Here is a 17,604-nt window from a genome sequence, read left to right on the forward strand (position 1 = left end):
GGCTAGCTCTACACAAGTTTTCAGAAACTCTCCTGTCTCGACTCCCATCTCCCCGTAGTTCTGAGTTCATACATACATACACAATACATACATAATATATTATACTATATATAATATAGTATTTAATGTATGCATATGTTATGTGCATATACATGTATTATATATGTGTAATATATACACATATATACATTATATATGTGTAATATATACACATATATACATTATATATAAGTGTATATATACACATATACACATATATATCGTACATATGATATGTCACATGATATATGTCATACATGTGATATATATTGTATACATATGTATAAATATATATCTCCCACTGTGCTTCATGTGTGTTCTAAAGTTTCTAACTCAGCCTCCCTGCACTGCATTCTTTATGTTATATGAGCATATTAAACTCTTTAGAGCCTAGAGGGATGATATAAAGGAAGGTGGGGGAGAAATAAAGAGAAATCTCCCAAACCACCAGAGGGAAAATAGACATGACACAGCGTGTAGAACGGAGGTGGGAGTGAGTCCCTGCGTCCCTGGCCACTTCCTTATCTTCCATCATTTGAAGTCAGATTTGGGACTGAGAATGCAGCTCGCCTGTCACTGAATCTCTACCACATGCCTGAGGCTGCTGGGTTCGGACCGCAACACTGCAAATAACAATAGCGGTGATAATAATAACTTCATTGTTTAAGCAATACCGGCCATCTGTCTAGCAAAAGAAGCCTGTGAGCAGCATGCAGAGGGGGACACTGACCAGGTCAGGAAGGGGACAGGTTCTGAGCAGAAAAGGAGCAAGGGGAGAGTGGGGATGTGAGCAGAGAGGCAAGAGCAGATGGCTTCCCACAGCTGTGGAAGAGGCAGGGCTTCAAACACCAAAGGCAGCCCCCGTAAGACTCACCCACAGTATGAGGAGCAGGCAATTTGCTATGAGAAAGAATGGAAAGAAGCCACAGGGGGATGATGGGAGGGGATGGGAAAAGCACAGCCCAGACTCTAGGGACGCTCACAAACCAGAGTGGGAGACAGAGCAGGAAACAGCAGATGGCCACGTGGGGTCTACTGGGCCATCTTCTCCATGCCCAATAGACAATGTGGCCCAAGTCAGGTGTGTTTCAAGTAACTGCCAGGTCAGCCTCCAGCCTGTAGCTGTGGGTTTGGTGGACCTTCCTTGCCTCTGTGGAGAGCCTACCACTGCCCACCTCTGAGGTCCCTCACTCAGTGATTGGGCATCCTAGAAGGCCTTATAAGTTACAGTTTAGGGCTGGAGAGATGGCTCCATGGTAAAGAGCACTGGCTGCTATACTAGATGACTTGAGTTCAATTCCCAGCACCCACATGGTGGCTCACATCCATCTGTAATGGGATCTGGTGCCTTCTGGTGTACATGAGGACGGCATACTCATATATAAAAGAAAGTTACAATTTAGAGCAAGATTCTTAGATCACATAGAGGGGTGCTGTGGAGAGAATAAGCTACCGTCGGCAGGCCTGTGGTAACCAGGAAGAGAAGCTCTGTGCTGAATCTCTCAGGCTGACCCCAAGTGCCTCCAGGACTTGAGGAAACACTCCATCCCTCAGGAAGCTGGATGGTGACTGGTTAAGCGTCTGTCTCTGAGGGCTAGTGGGAAGGACCAGAAGACAGAAGCTGATGCTGAGTGGTCAAATCCAGGGCAGTCGTTTCCAGAAACTCTGAGTATCAGGAACGGAAGGATGAAGGGTTGATACTTGAGGGGGAGAAGGGACAACCACTAAGATCGTGAGTGTGGGACTGCAGAAAAGGACTTGTAGAAGTAAAGGCAGGAAGAGGAGGGACCAGACTCTCCGAGGAAGAAGGGCGAGATAAACCGATTGCTCTTTAAACGCTGGCCCCATCACACCAATTAGAGGCCAAGGCAAGGCTGACCACTGGCCACTGCTGACTGTTTCCTTGTAGAAACGGTTTCTCCCTTCGCCTCCAGCATCCATTCTTTTCTAGTTTTCCCTTTAGAGCCACAGGAGAGGGCTGGCTGGCTGTAGGAAGGAGAGACAGGCGGCGCCATCTGCTAAGACCAATGGAGGGGATGGAGGTCAGAGTTCAGGTGTGCTGCTGTTGGGATGGAAAGTCTGTGGCCTGTGCAAGGCGAAACAGTCGGCTGGCTACCTGCTACTTTTCTCAGGCACACACAGCAGGCCAGACACGGGGATGGGGAGACCCTGTAAGGCTGGGCTGTCTCGGTACAGGCTGGGCAAGATACATGAAATGGAAGAACAAATCGATTAGAAAACAGGGGCAAAAGGGTGCCAAGAAAATGAAGGGGTGGGGGGAAGACTCATGGTGGATATAATTGGCCAGAGAAGACTGTGAATTTACAGCCCATCTCATAGGTGGGAGGGAACTGCAGGAAGAAGCAATCTTGTCTTGATTACTGAGGAGTCCAAACAGTGAAAGAGTCTGTGGTCAGGCTGGCATGGGACATGGGCAGCAAAGGGACCCCTGAGTAGTGAAGAAAGAGGTGGCATGGCATGGGAGCCAATATTACTGCCAGGAGTCCAGCCCTTTGAGGCCCAGGCTTGACAAAAGCCACAGATTCTGTGGATGCCCAGAATGAGGGCAAGATCAGAGGTTCAGGAAGCATTAGCAGATGCCACACAGAGAGAAGAGTCTGGATCTAGAAGCATCATCTTTTACCAGACTCCAGCATCAACCCCTGGGGAGTTATAAGTGTCCTCAGTGAGGCATTCACACAGGCTTACTTACCACTCAGAGTGACAGTGAAGTGACCTGTTTCTCTCTCCCTCTGTGGATGCTCCCAAGATGTTCAAAGGGGGTGGTTGACTTCAGTAGTTTAGTAAACAGGCTACAGTGACCCTGTTTTGTCCCTTACAGTGCTCACCAAGGACGTCGTCGGCCCCAGTTCTACTATGAGGCTAAATGAACAAGAGGAAACTGGGAGGATCATCGAGATGCAACGCCTGGAAATCCGCCGCCTCAGAGACCAGATCCAAGAGCAGGAGCAGGTCCCAGGCTTGCACACCATCGCCGGAGTTCGGCTTCCTTCCCTCGTAGACTCAGATGTGGATTTTGAAGTGCACACCAAGTGACCTCTGGGCGAGCCATTCCCAGTCACAGCCAGAAGCACAGGATGCACCAGGTGTCTGCCACTGAGCCAGACTTCTACCTGAGTCCCACCAGCCTCTTTCATGGGTCAGAATAAAGGTGTTTGCTCACAACCTTGTCCAGCTTCTGCTTAGGGTAGGGGCCACACAGGAAAGCCAGGAGGAGAGAGTGCCTGAGGACTGAGGGCTGTGGGTTCTCCAAAGTCACTGTTGTTTGTTCCTGTGTGGGAACTGGCAGGATCCAGGGCCAGCTTCCTGCCATGGGTCTGGGATGAGGACAGGGCTACCTGCTCACAACTTTTTTTTTTTAATTTATTATATACACAGCAAAATGAGGGGCTCCCTGCCCTTCCTCTTGCCTTCACACCCGTGTTTGTGTGACCTTGCCTGCTTCCTCTTTTTTGGGGGGACACTTTATACTTTTCTCTCCAGTGATGTTATCCCAAGAGCCTCGCCACATGCAGACACCAGGAAAGAGACTCCTTTAGGCAATATTGAGCAAAGAAGGGTAAGGAAATGTTCCTGACTTCTCTTGCAGAGAACAAATATCTATCTAGGTATTTAAGACCAAGTCCTTCCTCGTGGTTCCCCTCTGGCTGCATGAAGCCTGCCATCTCCCAGGCTCCTCAGTTTTCCCCAGACTGCTTTGCCAACACTGTAGCCACGGCCCCTGGTTGTTTTCACAGTCAGACCAGAAATTCTGCTGTCCTATTTCCAAAATGGAAGGTACACGGCAAAGACTGGAAAGGACTCTTGAGGGTGATGAGTGTCCCTGGGGGCTCTGTCTCTACTGACCACTTCCTTACTCAGCCCACACCCTACCTCCAAAGCCAGTTCCTGTCCTCCATACCAGTGTGACAGTCATCCTGTCCTTTGCTCACTGGTGGCCTGGCCAGGAAGATGACTGAGTGGAAGGAGAGAAATGAACTCTTCTGACTTTGGGACGGGTGGGAGTTAGCCAATCGAAGGGCGAGGAAGCACGGCCTAGAAAGGAAACCTGCAGGGGGAAATGGAGCTCTGAGGAGCAGAGGGAAATTCACTGAGGTTGTCATTCAAATGACACACACATCCCCCGGGAATGTGCTTGATCAAGCCATCACCTTTCCTCCTACAAGAAAGACGGCTTGGGAGTGACTGACAGGCAGTCACATAGGTGGGGCCATGACTGGGACTTTGCTGCCCAGCGGCTTCCAGAGCCTGTGTTTTGGTATACTGTCCTGGAGAGGGGCCTGTACCAACACCAGGGGCCAGGGGAGTTGGAGAGTATAAGAATGTGACTCCCAGAGACTCGAAACAAGAGAGAAGTGGGGGCAGTGGAAAATGCCCCAAATGAGCTATCTTATGTCTAAGCTTTCTATGGCTGCTGTCCAGCAGATGAAGAGAAAACAGAAGTAACTGCAAGTAAGGAAGACTCCCACCCCATCCCCGCCCCCAGCTCCAGCCTCCAGCTAGTGCCTGAGCCAATGGCTTGTTTTCTCAGCTGCTGAGAGAGGAACATAGCTTAGAATCTGAGGCTAGAGACGCAGTCTTTTTTAGCTCTCCATATCCTGCCTTCCACGCTCCGACACCTGCTGGGTGATCCGGGTTCTCTGGCTACTCCAGACCTCCCTCCACTTGGCCTATGTTGACTTCATGGGGAGGTAGAAGGCACCTTGTCCTTGAGGTCTCTTCAACTGGTTGACCCTCACTGGTAGATTGAGTCTAGCAGCCATCCCTTGTCCCCCATCCCCCACAGCAGCTGTAGAAGGCAGCCAGTCACCCATTGGTGCATGAACTCAGTTCTTGTTCTTCTGGTTGCTGTTCGTCATTGAGCTCTGGGGACTCAATGAGTATGACAGCTAATGGCCTTGGGAGAAGCTTGTCAACCTAGTGTAAGAGCCTTCAGAATCATTCTCTTTCTCTATGCCTCTGATATCCAACGTGTGTGCCCACCCCCATTGTTCTAGAATCTCAGCATCAGTTTTGGCCAGACAGTGTAAACTGCTCAGATCTCAGATGTGCCCCCTCTGCCCTCCTCTTCTTTTAACATGAAAGACTCCAGCCCACAGTCCCAGTCTTGGCATCAACGTCTGCCTTCCTCCACTATTTCCAGAAAGCATGTCCAACTAATATGTATCAATGCCAAGGGGCATTTGAGAGGCACAGGCAATCCTGGGTATGATCATTACAGCCATTTTACGTAATTACAATTACTGCTCTGAATTCAGAAAGACAAGTGACATCTCAGGACCAGGAGTGGGGTTCAGCTCCCCTCAGCTCCCCAAGACCATCAAAGATTCAAGAGAGCAGTTACGCTTGCTTTGTTTATGTCTGAAATGCAGGCAGATTCTCGTGAGTGGAGCCCCACTGGGGTCACACCCATAAGGATACAACTCGGTCATGTAGCAGGCAGCAAGTGGGACTAGCATTACTGATTACCTGCTGAGGCTGGTAGGTTTACAAGAACTGTATTTATTGCTCGTCTAGTAGGTGTCACATGACAGAGGAGGGCTAGAATGCTCTAGGCACACATACTAGTGTATTGTTGTAACTGTTAAAATTGGAACTATGAGTTCTAGCGGAAGGCTCCAGGTGCCCTTCTTTGGCTATGACTCCAGACCGCTTAAGCAAAGAGAGAGGAATTTGTGTTCTAGCTCTGCTGGTGTCTCATGGGCTTTCTTTTGGCTGAGAAGCACCCAAACCTCAAGAAGGACCTGATCCAGGGCCTGGGACACAGGAGGAGCCCACCCCCTGTCTTATCACGGACCCCCCTGTGCAGACAGGCACCTCATCACAATTTCAGCTGGCAGAAGGGCACTTTAATACAGCTCCTCAGAGGCCCCAAACAGAAATGAAATCTCTAGCCCGATCTTTCTTTTTTTTTTGTAAAGGTTTGCTTGAGTGCATGTACACATACCCTTACTCTCCCAAATGCATGCACATGGGTGAGTGCAGGTGCCCATGGAGTCCAGAAGAGGGCATCAGATCCTCTGGTACTGAGGTTGAAGGTGTTTTCAAGCCTTCTGTACAGGACTATCTGCTGAGATAAACTACCACTATCTTCCTTCACGAGCTCAGCTACGCCACTCTTAAAAAAAAGTGTCACCACGGTTGGGTTTGTTGACCCTTGACCTTCCCTGTGGAGCCAGAGGGTCCATGGGGCCCTCACTGAGGAGTCAGCCAAACTCCCAACTAGGTGTATACAATTCTGGTCTAAAAAGTGGCTTTGGGGGTGAGTGGGTGGGATTCAGTGAATCTAGGTCAAAGGACTAGAAAGAATAATTCCATCTATGCATCCCTGGGGGAGGTGTCATCTATTCTGGGTGCAGACCTTCCGGTGTGACTGCTTTAAGGCCACCCACACTACTACCCATGGCCTCCATTGCTGAAGAAGGTGGCCTAATAAACTCATGGTTTCCCAGAGTGAACAATGTTGGAATTTGTACCTCAGCTTGTCAAGGGACCTCAGGAGAGAGGTAGACATTACTTCTCCCTCAGGGGAGGAGTTTTAGCAACAGAGTTGCTTGACATGCATCTGGAGCATCGAACACGGGACCTCTGCGAGGGCAGCAGGTGCTCTTAACCACTGAGCCATCTCTCCCAGTCTTAAATTGCTCAAAGGGAGACTTTGGGGCCTAGCTTGAGTCAGGAGCTTACCTGTAGACACGGGGATGAGCCAGGAATTATAAATCTAGAGCTCTTACCTGGAAAGAGGATGAAAATCAAAAGTGGGACCTATGTCCCCCACAAATGTGTACCTAGAGGAATGGTCTGTCACCACACTAGGAATGGATCCACTGATGCCCTGTGGCTACCCCGTACTGTGTGTCCTTTCCTCTCCTAGTCTTTCCTCCCAGATGACAGGAACATTAGCTCCTACCCCTGTGTCCCCTGTACAATACTTGGATCACAGAAGGGGCACAAAAATTGTTTGCTCAATGAGTGGATTCTACCATTTAATTCCCCCTCATAACCACTTACTAAGCTATGCTAGCCCCATTTTACTAATGAAGAGACCCAGACCTACCAAGCCTGTCCTGGTGAGATGTTTTGTCAATGTGACATAAGCTAGTCTCACCGGAGAAGAGGGAACTTCAGTCGAGAGAATGCCTTCATCAGATTGGCCTGTAGGCAAGTCTATACAGGGCACGTTCTTGATTTCTAAGGTGGGAAGGCCCAGCACTGTGTGGGTGGCTCCATCCCTGGCTAGTGGTCCTAAGTGTTCATTTCAGGCAGGCTAAGCAAACCATAGGGAACCAGTCAGGAAGCAGCCTCTACTAATGGCCTCTGCATCAGCTCCTGCCTCCAGGTTCCAGCCCTGAGTTCCTTCAGGGATGGACTGCGACGCTAAGTGAAACAAACTCTTTCCTCTCCTTTGGTTATGATGCTTTAACAAAGCGATAGGAACCTGGCAGGTTTTCTAAAATTATATTACTAGAGCTAGGGCCTCAACATCATCCCATCTCCAAAACCCACAATTCACTCAATCACTCAACAATGTCGACTTGAGCACCTATTGTTCTGGGAGCTGGAGGCACGGGTAGCAAACAAACAAAGCAAATCCTTCCTCATAAAGGTCGAGAGGGACCTTCGAGAGGGAGGCCCACAGTAACATGTATATAGGGGTGATAAGAGGAAGGACAGAGGAATAAAGGAAGTAAGGGGGATAAGAAATGCTGAGGACATGGCAATTTTGAAACAGTGTTCAGGTAGCTCTTCTGGGAAGGGGACATACATGACTGTCCTCAGAGTCCAACAATGGCCATCTTCAGAGTTCAGCTGAGCCACTTGTAAAAGATTAACCCAGCTGGGCTTCCTGACTTCTCATAGAGAAGCAGAGAGGGTCACGGGACCATCACCACTTCATACCACCTGCTGTGTGCATCTCTGACCTAATTATGTGAGTCACTGGGGAAGGGCTACAGTATATAGGCCAAGGAAGGCTATGAAAGAGGGATGCGGAGGGGTAGCCACCAGAGAAGACTGGTCAGACATGGGTTTAAGCCAATAGAAAGTCTTTATTAGCCGGCTGGAGGCTACACTAGGTGTTCAGGATCCCAGTGTTAGTCTGAGCCCTTCTCAGGATGAGCTTTTTTTTTTTTTTTTTAAGATTTATTTATTTATTTTGTATATGAGTACACTGTAGCTGTCTTCAGACACACCAGAAGAGGGCATCGGATTCCATCACAAATGGTTGTGAGCCACCATGTGGTTGCTGGGATTTGAACTCAGGACCTTTGGAGGAGCAGTCGGTGCTCTTAACCACTGAGCCATCTCTCCAGCCCCCCAGGATGAGCTTTTAAGCACCGAAACTGTGTCCTGGGTTGACCTGCTTTCCATTAACCAGAACGGTTAGCCAGAAGCAGAACTACAGAGGCCAGAAAGTCAGGTTCCTACATTTAGAGACTTTCCCAAAACTGTGGACCTTGATGGATTAGGTCTTTGTTTTCATTTTGACTGGGGTGCTATGGGCTGAGTTTTACAGCCTGAATGGTATTTCCAGCCAGAGTCAGTTGTGCTGAGGTCTGGGGACCTACTAGGGGGAACTCAGTCTACGAAGCTGTGGGAAAGCCATCATCCCTGCTGGGTAGTGCAGTCTTTTGGGGAGCAGCACCCACATTCGAGTAACTAACCCCTCACCTATGCTCTGGACGAAATCCCAATAAACTCATTGTTTCTCCCAGAGTAAACTTTGGCGGAGTGGAATCAGAGGCCTCAGGAGGGGGGGTTGGCATTGCTTACGCCTCCCTCTGGGAATTTAAACAGCCAAAGGTGACATTTGAGCTCCTGCAGGAAAGGAATCATCTGGAAGGGAAGCAGAGAAAGCCACCAGCACCCACAGGATTTGAGGCAGTGGGATGACATCAAAGAAGGCCTCAAAGATCATGAAGAACCCAGGCTGGCCATGGGAGGGACTCAAGCAGGCAGTGGCAGGACCGTAACAGGCTCGCTTCAGCCTCTGGCTGAGCATAGGGGGAGGTGGGGCTCCAGCTCACCTGTTCTTCCCCTGCACACCCCCCTCAAGACCTACAGCTTCTCCTGCAGGCCACTGCCACCTCTACCTCCTGACCTTCCATTCCTCCCCATGTGAACCGCGCACAGGCTCTGCTTTCTCCTCTAGAGACACAAAGGGACAGAGAAGAGAAAGGGGATGTTCAGGGATTCCCCGCATGAGCTTTTGTCTAAGACAGCTGGACATTAGGTCAGCACGAGACTGAGGACCGGGACATTGGAATCCAGGCTGGCGAGCTCTGCCAGACCTAGGCTCTCCCAGGCAAGAGGGCATGTTCACAGTGCTTTGCACAGTGGCAGGACTAATACCCACTATGTCATCCAAGGTCTCCTGTCCTGCAGTGGTCAAGCAGCCTTAAAGTTGTCTTCGGGGGGGGTGGGGGAAGCTGGCCAGAGCTGTACTCCCCCTGTAAGGTCACAGCCACACACGAAGATGGCTGCTGGGTACTCGATGTGTAGCTAATTTGAACTGAGATACAGTTTGTATGATAAGACTTTCGAAGAGCTCATTAATACCTTCTAGAATAAACTATATTTTAGAATATATATATATATATATATTCTAAAGAGGAGATAGAGATAGAGATAGAGAGAGAGAGAGAGAGAGAGAGAGAGAGAGAGAGAGAGTTTTGCAGCTCTGGGGAACCACGTGCTGAGTGACCACTGGGCTATGTCTCCAGCCCAGCAAACACACTCATTTTAATGTGTTAGTTTTCCTGTTCTTTTGCAGCAGGCTATTAGAAAGGCTTAAGTTACATAAGTAAGAGGGGCTCCCAGAAACTGAAGTGATAATCAAGGAGCCTGTCTGGGTCTGACCTAGGCCCTCTACATGTCCATTATAGTTGTATAGCTCAGTGCTCTCATAGGACTCCTAACCATGGGAGTGGGGCTGTCTATCTCTGACTCTTCTGCAGGACCCTTTTCCTCCTACTGGGTTACCTCGTCCAGCCTTGATATGAGGACTCGACTTATAACTTGTTATACCATGTTCTTTTGAGATCCCTGGGAGGCCTGCTCTTTTTTTCCTTTAAGAGAAATGAGGGAGGAGGGTTGGGGATTTAGCTCAGTGGTAGAGCGCTTGCCTAGCAAGCGCAAGGCCCTGGGTTCGGTCCCCAGCTCCAAAAAAAAGAAAAAAAAAAAAAGAGAGAGAAATGAGGGAGGAAGGGATGTGGGGAGGGGGAGTCTCTGAGAGGAGGGGGAGGGGAAACTGCAGTTGAATTTGGATGTAATATTGTGAGAGAAGAGTAAAAGTACAAAACTAAGCTGTAATGCATGCATACAGACCACGCTGTTCTAGAGCTCTGAGTCTTCTGCACAGAACAAAACAAAGAGGAAGCCAGACCAGGCTCTGTTATTTTGTGAACTGCTCTTGGGAAGATTGCCTGGATCTCATTTTGTTGTTTTGGTTTGTTGTTGATGCTGCTGCTGTTGTTGTTGTTGTTTTAATATACATCAAAAGGAGAGCGAAGAACATACTAACATATACTCTGCAGAAGGGGTAGGACAGAAGACGTGGGACAGCCTACACACCCTCCAGCCAGTCACCCTCTGCCCACTTGGGGCATGGTGTCTAAGAACTAGATTTGCGGATTAGAAGCAGAGCCCTGAACCATATCCCCGCTCCACTTTGGAACACCCCTGTGGACACCCAGCATTGTCCAAATGCATCCCTGAGGCACTCGAGGACCACGCAGCCTGGTTTCATCCCAAATGCTCAAAGGTCAGAACAGTCACACCCGTCAGTTCACACGTCTATTTAGCCAGCCACTCAACAAACATTTACCGATTACCTTGCACCGTACCCGCTACCGAGTGCTGGCTGCTGAGATCATGGTGGTTAGTAAACTGGTCGCTATCCCTGAATTGGAATGGCTGGGGAATACACAGCTGGGTCGGGAGTGAAAGCTAACTAACTTTGGGGGGGAACATGGAGAAAGCACAGGCCGTGAGTGCAGTCGAATCAACTGGGTCGGATGGGGCATCTTAGCTCAATGAGTTGGCCAGACTCAGGCAGAGAGAGGCCTGGGGTAGGTGGAGGACAGTCTGACTGAACGGCAAGGGTTTCCTTTGCCTTGTCAAGGGATGTGAAATGTATCTAAGTAGTGCTTGCTTGGGAGCTCCAGATGTCTACCAGAAAGCCTCTACCAACCCACGGGGCAGGCTAACCACTTGAAGCCTCCAGGAAAATAAACAAAGGGCTTGGGGGTTAGGGGGAGCCTAAGATGGAGGGGAGCTAGGTTTGGGCTATGGCTGATGCCGGGCGCTGGGGCTGAGGGTTTTTGAGGGGCCAGACGTCAACACTGGGACTGAGGGTACAGTGAGATTTAGACCCAAAGTCCAGAATCAGCTGGAATGAGGAGTTGGAGCTGAGGCTTCAGAGAGCCTCCCGCTGGCTCTCCTCCTGCCTCAGCCTCTCAGGGTGCAAAGATTACAGGCCTGGGCTGTAATTACGTGCAGGCTTGGCTGTGGGGAGGGGCTGAAGGTAAAATGAGGTTGGAGTTGGGGGGGGGTGGCGTGGTAGGACTCAGACTGGGGCAGAGGGACAGCATTCTTTCCTCCTGCTGACCCAATCTGCATATTGTCTTTCAGACCTAACAGCAGCGGCCAGAAGCCCCTCCCTTCCTAGGAATGTCTCAGCCCCAGCCGGGCCACGTCAGCCAATTGGCTCAGGCCCTGCCCTGGAAACAGCACCTGTTAATCCCCCCTCCTTCCAGCTCACCTGGATGCAGGTTAGGCAGGTGAAGCGTCTCCCCGGAAACAGACCTAGAGCGCCCCACCTGCTAGGTCCTGCCTGCTCAAATCGGATTCAGCACAGCCAAGCTTCCCGTGAGTGCCCCACACGCCCCACCCCCACCTTTTTTCACTGCTTCTACTACCGGGAACTTCCAACCACGTTGGGGTCGCTCCCCAATAGACGGTGCCAGCACCTTCAGACTAGCAAGCCACAGTCCTGAGGAATGCTGGGACAGACTCCGCCCACGGTCCCCTCCCTCATCACCCGTGGGGGCGTGAGCACCTACCCCACCCACCTTGCGTGCGGGGCAGCCTCTGCAAAGGACAGTTGGAGTAAAAATTCGGTCTCAGCAATGTGCTTGCTCCATGTGGGTTCTGATTCACCCAGAGTCTCTCTGACTCAAAAAGTATGTTTTGAGCCCCTTTGCCCCATGGGAAGTCTGAGAGGAAGATGTTAGATGACTTTTCCCACTCCTCAGAATAAACTTCTCTGTCCTCCCTTTTCAGATAAATCCTCTAAGAGGTGAGCTGGTGCTTCCCAAGCCCCTCCTGGACTCGCAGCTGACACCTACAGGATCGGCCTCTCCTGCTGCAGGAAGTTGAGTTCCTTGCCAGCAGTGCTAGCTTTATTTTTACCTGGTGTGAGTCATGCTGCCTGTCCGTAGGGAACAGGTTAAAGGAGTAACACTGTTAGATCCCTCCCCTTATTCCCACGGTGGGAAGGACTAGGCTGCGGTTCAAATCCTGAGTCCTCCTTTTGCTGCCTTGGAGAACACGTGGAGTCGTAGAGCAGGGGGATGGATCAGTGGAGAGCAGGCAGGTTCAGAATGGGAGCTGAGGACAGGACTGGACAGAGATGTGTTTAGAGGCGAGAGGCAGACCCTCGGGCGTGGACTGGCAACAGCAGAAGGTTTTGAGGAGCCCCTGGAGTGGGCCGAGAGGGTGGCAATAGCATCTTGAGAAAGGAACACAGGAGGAACAGGTTTAGGGTAAGATGAGGAATTTGGGTTGGGCCCTGTTGCATCATAGATGACTTTAGCCCAGGAGGAAGATCAGCCCTGGAAAGAGAGACTTGGAGCGTGCATCTTTTTTTTTTTTTTTTGCCTGACAGAGATAGGGTGGGACTAGAGGAAGAAAGGTTAGGGGTCAGGTACTGACCCACAGAGAAGGAAGGGTACAGCCCTATGAGAGAAGGGGCAGGGTCAGCCTGCTGGTTCCAGAGGGGTTAAGTCAGCAGCCTCCCTTCCCCATAGCTTCCCCCACCCCAGGACTCAGCGGTGACAGCTGAGGCCATGTGAGTCTGGTCCTGAATGAGGCTTTATCTCTGACGGTTTGTCCCATCATCCACTGTGGCACCACCAGCTTCTTCCGGCAGCTTGGATGGACCAGGCAACTGAGACAGCCCGAGCAAGAGAGGTCAGGAGCTGGGCAAGGGGATTCTCTGATGGGGAGGGGAGCTCTGAGGTGGAGGGAACAATGTTGGGGTCGGGGGAGGTGCTTTCCCAAGGTAGAGTGCTGGGGTTGCAGCTTTCAGGAGCAGGTCCTGAGAAACCTGGGGAAGATTCCTGGGCCCTTCCCTAAGACTCCCGGATGAGACTGTGAGGGCCAGACAGGTGGGAGATAACATGCAATCCTATCCTGCAGGTGAGGGTAACCATAACCTGGACTGAGAAGAGGAGACTGGACCTCTAGCTGCCCGCCAGGTGATGGAGTCACAGGGACATGATAAACACCCTCTGAACCCTGGCATTGATCCTTTATCCTGACCCTGCCTGACCAAGCCATGTCCCAACAAGCCTCAGTGGGCAGGGGGCTGCCCCCGGATGTGCTGGCAGAGCAGGTGGAACTATGGTGGTCCCAGCAGCCCCGGCGCTCCTTGCTCTGTTTCTCCGTGGCCGTGGTCCTTGTGGCTGGCTGTGGGGCAGGCGGCGTGGCACTGCTGTCCTCTACCAGCAGCCGATCCGGTGAATGGCGACTAGCAGTGGGCACTGTGCTCTGCCTGCTGGCCCTGATGGTTCTGGTGAAGCAGCTGATGAGCTCTGCCGTGCAGGATATGAACTGCATACGCCAGGCCCAGCATGTGGCCTTGCTACGCAGCGGTGGAGGGGCCGATGCTGTTGTAGTGTTGCTCAGTGGCCTTGTGCTGCTGGTCACTGGCCTGACCCTGGCTGGCCTGGCTGCTGCCCCTGCCCCAGCACGGCCACTGGCTGCCATGCTGTCTGTGGGCATTACCTTGGCTTCCTTGGGCTCTGTCTTGCTGCTGGGTTTGCTACTGTACCAGGTGGGTGTGAGTGGACACTGCCCCCGGATCTGTACAGAGGCATTCTCCACCCGAAATGGTCACGTTGATAACGGCAGCATCTTTAGCATCTCGGGACAGTTGTCTTCTGGCCAGCGTCATGAGACCACCTCCAGCATTGCCAGCCTCATCTGACAGAGAGGGAGCCCTTCTTCCCATGGCCTGCCTCAGTATCCCCAGAACTTGTGGTGGATATGCACAGGTGCATGCATATATGTGTGTCCCCCTGCCATGGCATTGCAGGATATGTGATTGGGAGCTCATGTGCACCCACATATCCATCCCATGAGCAGGTGAGTGATACCTCCTTAGGACTGTTTGTATCTGTGGACTGCCTTGCCCTCTGCCTGGTTCTGGGGTCTCTAGGCATTACTCATCTGGGATCTCCGAAGACTTGACCCATATTTCCAAGACCCTACAACTCCAGCCTTGCCCTGTGACATCATCAAGGATCTTCACAGAGGTGACTGTCGCCTATCCCCAACCACACCAGTGATCACTCTTGGCAAAACTGAGGGAAATGGCTTCCTGATGAGATGGACCTGGATGGGGAAGCACCTTTGAGCTTGTAACCTAGCAGCCGGGGCCAGTGAGAGGCCACTCCTGCCTCAGTTTCTTAGAACAGTGTTGCTATCGAGTCTTAGGTTAAATGCCTCTTGTGTGAGATGATTGGGCCCCTGGAAAATGTTCAATTAAATGGTGACTGTATATAGTGAGAAAGAAATAAATTATGGGGAAAAGGTGTCTGTAGTTGTTGTGTTCCCCATGGCATCTCACCTCAGAGACCCTCATGCCCCACCCCCATGGCCTACTCATCCCAGGCCATAGAGCCACGGTATCTTCAGCCAGACTTGGGGTTTCTCTTCTTATGAGAGAAGGGGGAAGGGTCAAGAGGAATACACGGGTTTGGAAAGACAGTAGGTTTCTGGTCCCAGAGAGATTGGGGAACCTAGTCCTTCACACGTGTTGACTTGCAGTTCAAGGGGAGATTTAACTGGCGACTGTGTCTCCAGAAACGTACCCCTGCCCTTACGTACAGTCTGCCTTCTGTGAAACTAGAACAGCCTGCAGTCCCTGTGGCCCTTGTACCAGTTGGCCTGCTTCTGGGTTCCCGGCACTGAGGAGGTGTGCCGGCCCTTCTGAGGCAGTAAGTCACTTCCTGCTTGGAGTTGCCCGGGAAGGACTCTCCTTTTCCCTGTAGTTATGTGTTTCCTTTCCAGGTGACAAGATCATAGGTTACTACTTTGGCCACTTCCTGCTTCACAAGGTAGAGATTATCAGAGACTCAGAGAGGCACCTGTCTCCTAAAAGACGCTGATGCTGGAGAAACTTGGGGTAGTAAAATGGGTGCTAAAGGATTTACTAATAAACTCGCTTGGGAAATATTAAGTTACACAAACCTAAAGGAGCCTCCAGAGCCTGGCAGATGACTAAACACTGACCACGCTTGCCAGAAACTGCGAGAAAGAAAATTCTGTCTCACAGCTGACCTTTGGGCTGGCTGAGAAAGTTCCTGCTTAGTTTTTTCACTGAGATTGACCGCCAATTAGGCTCATTTCCATAATAAAAGGAGACCACCCTGATTCACACTTAGCCATTAGGCCCATCCCCCTGACAAAAAACTCGCCTCCTCAGGGCAGCTCAAGTGGGCAGGGTGAGTCACGATCACCATTTACTCCCACCTGCCATTAAGTCCCTGGGCGGTCCTCCTGAGAAGCGTACTTTGGCCTGTGGACAAAGGTGAACAGGAGAGAGCAGAGCTGCAGGCTCTGGTGAGGCAAAGTCATCAGAGAGGGCAAACATGTCTCCTGAAGAGGTAGATGCTATGGCTGGGGGACAAGGGGGTCTGCCACCTGAGAGGAGGACAAGATGGGCAGGGCCAGGAGAGGAGCACAGCACACACCCCCAGAATGCCCGGAACAACAGAAACCCTGAGTGTCCCATGGAGCTTCCTCCCTCCGCACATTCAAAATGGGATCACTGCTGTCTCTCTCGGCGGTTCCTACATCTGGCCTGACCGTGCCTCTAGTTCCTCAGTACCTAAGTCTGAGGCCTCAGCGTGGTCCCACACAGTGGCTGGCTCCTTCACTGTCTCCTCTCCCAAGACCAATGACATCATCTCTGAGCCCCCACACAAGTGCTGCCTGATAACACACATCTTTATTCTTTAGAAGGGACACTCTTTGTCTTGGTCCTGAGTGTACAGCTGCCTCCCCACTGATTTTGTTCTTTTGTCTTCGAGACCAGTTGGCTGTCACAGACATACATTCATGTCACAGAGTGATCATGGTAAAACTAAAATTAAAATCTAGCTTAAAATCTTTACCTTAAAATTTTTCCTAATGTCACGTGGTCTCCTCTCAGCTCCGTGGACCAACCACACCAAATTTTCCACACACTTGTGGCATTCTCTCGCTCATCCCAGCCTTTCTGTATCCTGTGTCCCATCCTTCTCATCCTTTAGAACCCCATTCTCTGGGGAGCTGCGTCCTCTAGGGAGTCCTTCCTGACCCCCTCCCCTTAACTTAGTGCCTTGCTCCTTTTTGGTGCCCAAGGTACCCTTTGCTGCAGACTCTAACCCACAGGCCTTAATGTGTCTGAGGAGACTTGGTTGGGTGTAAGCTCCTCCCTGCAGCTTGTGTGTTTTGTTTTTGGTTGTCAAGGTATCTCTTGTTTCTAACAAAGACCTAGTGTGCTGCAGGTGCTTCTGTTGAGTGGCTGAAGCATTGTAACTTGGGCAGGTGACAATGTATATACAAGGACAGCAGAAACCCCCCTTCATCGAGGACAGGAAGTTAGGTCACTACACTGAGTTCTTTCCTCCGGAGGCCTTAACTCTCTCCCTGAGAAATCCTCACAAGAGACACAGCCCTAGACCAAGTCCTGGGGGACAAGAGGGCCACAGAACATCCTTCCACCTGGACAGAGTAAGCAAAGGGTCTCTTTTCCTTCTGGCCGAGACAATATTTCTTTTAAGACACTAAAGGAAATCAGAAACACAGAGGCTTAAAAGACAGGAAGGGGACACACAGTTTAGACCCTCACTGAGTATGTGGCAGTGGCTTAGGGCCCCAGGGAGGGATGTGAGGGAGAGAATACAGCATGGAGTCCAGATGACCTGCTCCCTCCCGCTGTAGAAGCCAGACATCCACCCACCCGACCATACCTGAGTTAGGTAATGGAGTCATCTACCGCTCCCATCGCTATATCAGGCGTGCAGCCCACTGCCTTCTGCTGCCTTGCTGCAAACATTTCATTCAACATCTGGTTCATAACACCAACAGCGGCCCACTAGCCTCCCTGTTCTCTCCAACGCTGTCCCTTCTTGAAAACACTTTCCCTTCATCTTCACCTCTCTTGTCTTTGGTTAAAACTCTGCTGCCCATTTTCACCCTCTGTCAGGTTCCTCTACTCCTTAACCACACATTTGCTCTCAGAAAAAAAAAAAAAAAAAAAAAACACAGCCTTCA

The 17,604-nt window shown here is 50.9% G+C and overlaps 2 protein-coding genes across 2 annotated transcripts in view; both read left to right on the plus strand.

The window, feature by feature from the left end:
* Cfap57 (cilia and flagella associated protein 57) overlaps positions 1-3,178 on the plus strand; it is a 78,661-nt gene extending 75,483 nt beyond the window's left edge. Inside the window, exon 23 of the mRNA XM_032899181.1 lies at positions 2,882-3,178. Coding sequence (XP_032755072.1) covers positions 2,882-3,096 — 215 coding nt within the window. The 3' untranslated portion in view covers positions 3,097-3,178. The remainder of the gene's footprint in view (positions 1-2,881) is intronic.
* A 9,743-nt stretch (positions 3,179-12,921) lies between these two features.
* Tmem125 (transmembrane protein 125) lies at positions 12,922-15,519 on the plus strand. The gene is made up of 2 exons (XM_032899200.1): positions 12,922-13,251; positions 13,480-15,519. Exon 2 carries the CDS (start codon positions 13,619-13,621, stop codon positions 14,267-14,269), a length of 651 nt encoding a protein of 216 aa, XP_032755091.1. The 5' UTR covers positions 12,922-13,251; positions 13,480-13,618; the 3' UTR covers positions 14,270-15,519.
* The last annotated feature ends 2,085 nt before the right edge of the window (positions 15,520-17,604 follow it).

This window comes from Rattus rattus, chromosome 1 (genome assembly GCF_011064425.1).
Source record: "Rattus rattus isolate New Zealand chromosome 1, Rrattus_CSIRO_v1, whole genome shotgun sequence".
NCBI classification, from domain to species: Eukaryota; Metazoa; Chordata; class Mammalia; order Rodentia; family Muridae; genus Rattus; species Rattus rattus.